The 6,027-nt window shown below is 44.5% G+C and overlaps 1 protein-coding gene across 1 annotated transcript in view; it reads left to right on the forward strand.

The window, feature by feature from the left end:
- cemip (cell migration inducing hyaluronidase 1) overlaps positions 1-6,027 on the forward strand; it is a 98,840-nt gene that overhangs the window by 39,767 nt on the left and 53,046 nt on the right. Inside the window, exons 5-6 of the mRNA XM_056608298.1 lie at positions 443-682; positions 3,247-3,426. Coding sequence (XP_056464273.1) covers positions 443-682; positions 3,247-3,426 — 420 coding nt within the window. The remainder of the gene's footprint in view (positions 1-442; positions 683-3,246; positions 3,427-6,027) is intronic.

Genomic DNA, 6,027 nt, shown 5'->3' on the forward strand with positions numbered 1-6,027 from the left:
CCATGGGTTTAAGGACAGCTTGGTTTGCATAATGCTCAGGCTAAAGTTTATTTTTTCACCAAAAAACGGGATAACATTTTTTGGTTGATTCAAGTATTGGTTGGTTTCTGATCATTGGATGGTGATCAATTGGAGTCATGTAAGGATGGCTAGCTAGCTAGTGATATACTTTTGGGATAATATTAACCACCAGTTCAACACAAGCTTAAGCTCAAGTTTGGGAATAAAGCTATTTGTATGTATGAGCCTCCTAACATTATAACAATGAAGAAACACAGCAAACTATTAATTTCATCATAACTATTTCAATAACCAGGTATCTTCCATTTTATTCAGGTTACAAACATGCAGGTTACCAATAATTAACCCTAACCCTTCAATGCAAATTTAAACATTCTCATAACGAACACTTACAATAAAATCGTTTCCACAATAACCCTAGGTCTGACGACAAAGACGACGCAGAGCACAACTACTTTGGCCGCAAGTACGTGGGCGTGGGCACGGGGGGCACACTGGAGATCCACGGCCAGAAGAAGCTCTCCTGGACCTTCCTCAACAAGACCCTGGTCCCGGGGGAGAGCAACCAGAACAGCTACCTGTTCCAGAGGGGCTGGGGAAACCGCGGCATCATCATCCACGTCATCGACCCCAAGACCGGGGAGGTGCTCCGCAACGACCGGTACGACGCACAACTCGACGGACACAATGTTGCGCGTCTCTAGGTTATGTTTTATTGTGCTGCTGAAGAAATGTATTTAGCCACGACTAGAGCAACTAAGGAAGGAGATGCGAGCTGTTTATTCATCCTGTTTACTATTAATAGTAGTTTAGCGTACGATTAAAAATAAATGGCCTTAATGAGCAGGAATTGTATTCAGAGATAACTAGAATAGAATAGAATCTTTATTTGTCATTGGGTTAATTACAGTGTATTTACACAACGAAATTAAGGTTCAGATCTTGTTCAGTGCTTTCTTTAAATAAATAAATAAATAAATAAAAAGAATAAATAGAATACAGTACGAAATCTTAATAAATATAATTGTATTCAGAGATAACTACAGGTAGACTGAGGACTTCGAACCAAGAACCTTTCAGCTGGCAGCCCAACTTCCCCAACCTAAAGACTGTCCCTTCCATATTTTACTCATTTGCATTGAGCATTAGGTATTGTAGCATTTAGCCGACACTTTAATACAGAGCGACATAGTGATCCGTGAGCAGGATTACAAGGCACCTTTCTCAAGGATGAGACAGGGGACATTGGGGTTGGAATCCGGAACCTTCCGGCCGGGAGACAAACGCACCTCACTGCTGGACTATCCTGTATTTTTGTCTTCGTTGTGTTGACAGTTTTGATTCCCCCATTTTTAACCTGCCGTGCAGTTAACTTCCCCTAAACCTTGTTACGGTCCATCACACACCCAAAAGAAGGCATAATCACAACCTTTTTCTCAAACAGATTGATGCCTATGGATGAAAGGTAAATATTTGTTGGATCAATACCCAATCACAGTAGACACAGTCCGAATGATTCACATTCCCCATCAAAGTAGCCTTTACAATGTAGAAGAAGAAGGAGAAGAAGAAGAAGCAGAAGGAGGAAACTTTTGGAAAAAAACCCATGACAACAAACCTTGATAACAATGTTATAGATGGTCCTTTCAGAATGCCTAGGAGTAAAGGAATCAGAGTTGTAGGAAACTCGCAGAAGTACTAGAAGAACTCAAATGTCAGCAATCTCTCTACTGTTTGCAACATAATGATATTCATAGAGTTAGATTTCCACCATAAATGTTTTGAATATTGTTGTACGCACTGAGCGAGGGATTATGGCTTTCCTTATTAAACCAGACGTTGTTGTTCAACACAGGATTTCAACAACTCGGGGGGGGGGGGGAAGGAAAGAGTGTGCGTGTGAGTTAACATTCAAAGGCGCGCTGTTCATTTACCATCCGTCCACATTTGTTCGTCAGCCGTCAAGAGGATCGACGTAGTTCAAGGTTTCAACGTCTCCCGCATTGTGTCATCATGTAGGGTTGCTCTTAAATGGGATCCTATTGTACGATCCGATTCCCCTGCCCTAAGCATGCTTAAGGAGCTCGATGCAGAACGGTACATCGGAAAACCTGGTAACGCAGTCGTGTAACGCAAAGTCAGTAGCGAGAACAGTTTGCAGCCAATAGTGACACGTGCCTAATGGTTCTCTTCAGCCAAGCACTTTCTGGTCTTTAAAATTATGCAGACCTCTTCCGGTGGAGCCATTTCAAGATGTCAAGATGGGGGGGGGGGGGGGGCAGTGGAAAGATATCAGAAAAAAAAAAGACATCAGAAATCGCTGTACAATCTCCCAAAAGACCAAACAACATGGAGAGAATTGTTAGAAGTGAAAAACCCATTGGAAAAGGTGGATAGCACATTTAGGGCTGGATATCACTTTCCAGACGATGGATTGAGCCACTTTGGTTGACTATACATCTCAGAATGATTGTCTAGAAGGTTAGATAGCTGTCATCATTAAAATGGTTCCCCAATCGGTCCCCTTTACCACTTGTGTTTGGATCCCTTTGTTCCTTTTTCATTTGCATTTTTTTAATGCTCAGTCCCATCTCTGCCAAACTCATCAACAATATGTCTGTCGCAACGATGAGGTGACAGCTATTAAAAAACAGATTTCGTTGAGTTTCCAGGCGGTGTCTATTACAGGCATTGTTTTGGGAACAATTAGATTGCGGTTACTGGTTTCGAGATGCATAAACAAAATATGTTTTCAATTCTATCCAAAGTGTGTGAATAGGTTTGTTATTGTGTATTCACTTTGGGTTTGGCGGTTTATATCAGTGCAAACAAAAGCTTGTTGTTGTCCTGGAATACTTTGGTTATATTGATTCCGAATCAGTCTATGAGTGCAACTTTGAAATCATGCCTTGCTTCATGGTGGCCATTAGCAATGAACCCAGGGACCGCCATTTCAGTAACACAATAACGTACTCAGTACTGATTTGGTGCATTGCTTTCATTGGACACTATAGAACGAGAATAGTTTAGTCAGGTGGAAACAGAGATTCATTCTAACACAATGATTGGCATACAATCCATCGAAGACGCTCAACTATAACGATTTTTCACAAAAATCCCTTTTCCTAGACCGTTGACATATCGAGCACGGCTTGTTTTATTTACCCTCAAAACGATTTAACCTCGAGACCTGACTGATGTCTTTTTTCCTCCGGTGCCCTCCAGGTTCGACACGTACCGCAGTAAGGACGAGAGCCGGCGTCTGGCCCAGTACGTGGAGGCGGTCGAGCCAGGCCTGCTCCTGGCTATGGTGGTCAACGACGAGGGCTCCAACAACCTGGAAGACATGGCCAAGAAGAGCCTCAGCAAGCTGGGCAGCCAGCACGCCCCGCGCCTGGGCTTTCGGTAAGGCCCACGTCACCGCCGTCGCAGTCCCTGAAGAGTCGGACGTGATTATCGTCGCTAAGCTCAGGGTTCTGATGTGAGGAGACCGCTGTCACTGTGAAGTAGGTGGGCCGGGTGGACTTCAGCTGTTTGAAGTTAGTAGTCATGGGCATTTATTCCATGACTCGTCTATAAGATCCTCCACTTGAAATCGGTTTCCTTTTAGCTCCGGTCTCTTCATGTAGGACACCAATTTTTCCCCCTGAAAGTCTGAGTAAATCCATAAGGATGAAATGTGGTTAATCCTGGTGGCGGTGTGCATTTGCCAAGGCACACAGCATGTTTCAGATGAGCTGTCCTCTCTCCTTGCCTCAGTGACTGTCCCCAGTCCAGTGGAGCTAGCACAGCACAGCGAATATAGTGTTGCCTGTGGCTCGTTGTTGATATATAGAATGATCAAGACACACACGTTTCATTTCTCTCTCTCTCTATCTCTTACTCTTTTTCTTTGTCTCCCTTTATTTTTATTTTCACTCTTTTGTTGTATCTTTCCTTTGCTTTCTGTCTGAAGCTTGCGTGTTTTTTTCTCATTGCTTTTACCTTTCAGTCTATCAGACGTCGTTTTGTCTTCCGCCGAATCACCTCTCTCTCTCTCTCTCTCTCTCTGTCACACACACACAGACACAGACACAGACACACACACACACACACACACACACACACACACACACACACACACACACACGCATATAGCCACTCGCCTCTCTACTGTCAAAATCTGTCCACATTGATTTGCAGCGAGAGAAAGATGAAGAGAGAAAGCAAGAGCGAGGAAGGAGGGAGAGAGAAGGGCGAGTGATAAAGGGAGGCAGAGAGCAAGCGAGAGAGGGAGGGAGAGCGAGCTTCAGAGTAGCTAATCCTACGCTGTGTGCCGCTAAGTGTTTCTGCTATCTCTCCCCGTGCAGAAGTGCAGAAAGGGAAGAAATGCAGGAAACAGACAGAAGAGAAACAGTCCCGTCACTCTCTATATATTAGTATGTGAGGAATGCTGGAGGAGGACGACTGAACCCGCAGCGCTCAGTGATAAGAGCCCTGCTAGACCGGCCCGAAGTTCTGACTTGCCGGTCTGGAGTTGAGAGTCAATTAGTTGTACCCGATGCAGAATCACATACGCATACACACACACACACGCATACGCACGCACGCACGCACGCACGCGCACGCACGCACGCGCACGCGCACGCACGCACACACACACACACACACACACACACACACACACACACACACACACACACACACACACACACACACACACACACACACACACACACACACACACACACACACACACACACACACACACACACACACACAGACACATTCTTCTGACAAGACTCAACTGTGTTCTTGGTTAGAGCTTATCAGTGGAATGTAATGTAATGTACATTTTGGCACTTGAGACCTTTGTTTTCTTATGTGTGTGTGTATGTGTGTGTGTGTGTCTGTGTGTGCGTTGTGTGTGAGTGTGAGAATGTTTGTGTGCCATATATGTGTGTGTGTGTGTGTCTGTGTGTGTGCCTTTGTGTGACGGTGATTGTGAGTGTGAGAGTGTTTGTGTTTGTGTTTGGTGTCTGTTTGAGCGTTGTGTGTTTCTGATTGTGTGTGTGTGTGATTGTGTATGATTGTGTGTGTGTGTGTGTGTGGGCGTGTGCATACATGTGTGTATGTACATGAATCAGTGCGTGTGCACGTCTCCATGTGTTTGCATTGCCCCTCTGTGTGAACCGATTCTAGAAATTCAAGGGATGTTTTTTGGTGACTGCGGTATCGCAGTCAGTGTCATGAAACTAATTCAAGACAGCACACTGCGACATTCCCTCTGCCGCTACAGAGCCAGAGAGAGATAAACACTGTATGGAGCATACAGTGAAGATAGCTGGGAAAACTCCTCTTTTAAATAACTCAATAAATAATCAACCATGTATTCCATTTCAACAGACAGTTTAATGGTGCAGAAAGAGGACGAGTTTGGGAAATGGGACAGGCAAACCATCGATGGGCTGAACACCTTATTCCCGCTCTGTGTGTCTGGGGAGCCATTTTGAATAATAAGCAATAATTTCTGACACAGCTTGTGTTTGCTGGTGGTAGGCGAACAATGCATTCTTGTTGCTGTTGTTGTTATAGTTTGATATCTGTGAGAGGCTAGAGATGGAGACAGATAAGGTACGGGGACATGCTCCCCAACTCAAGGTCCCAGAGTGTTTGTGAAAGTTTGCCTGGCGCGCAGATGGAGTTTGAACTTCTGACGACTTTTTGAACCCTCAGTTCAGGTTTTTGTCTTTTCGATTGGAGTGCATTTTGTCCCCTGACAACCATCAAATCTCAAGACAAATGGTTTCACTTGTGAACCTTCTGAGCATGAGGGCTGTGGTATTGCTCCCTCCTTTCCACACCATCTCACAAAACAGCGGCATCACAACCTCTCTTGTCCTCTCTGACACTGGATATACACTAGACCAGTGGTTCCCAACTTTATTGACCCATGACCCATGATTTTGACCCCAAGGTTGGCCAATAGAAACAATAACAAACAAAGACACAGTCTACATCATTACC

The sequence above is a fragment of the Gadus chalcogrammus genome, chromosome 14, assembly GCF_026213295.1.
Source record: "Gadus chalcogrammus isolate NIFS_2021 chromosome 14, NIFS_Gcha_1.0, whole genome shotgun sequence".
Taxonomy (NCBI): Eukaryota; Metazoa; Chordata; class Actinopteri; order Gadiformes; family Gadidae; genus Gadus; species Gadus chalcogrammus.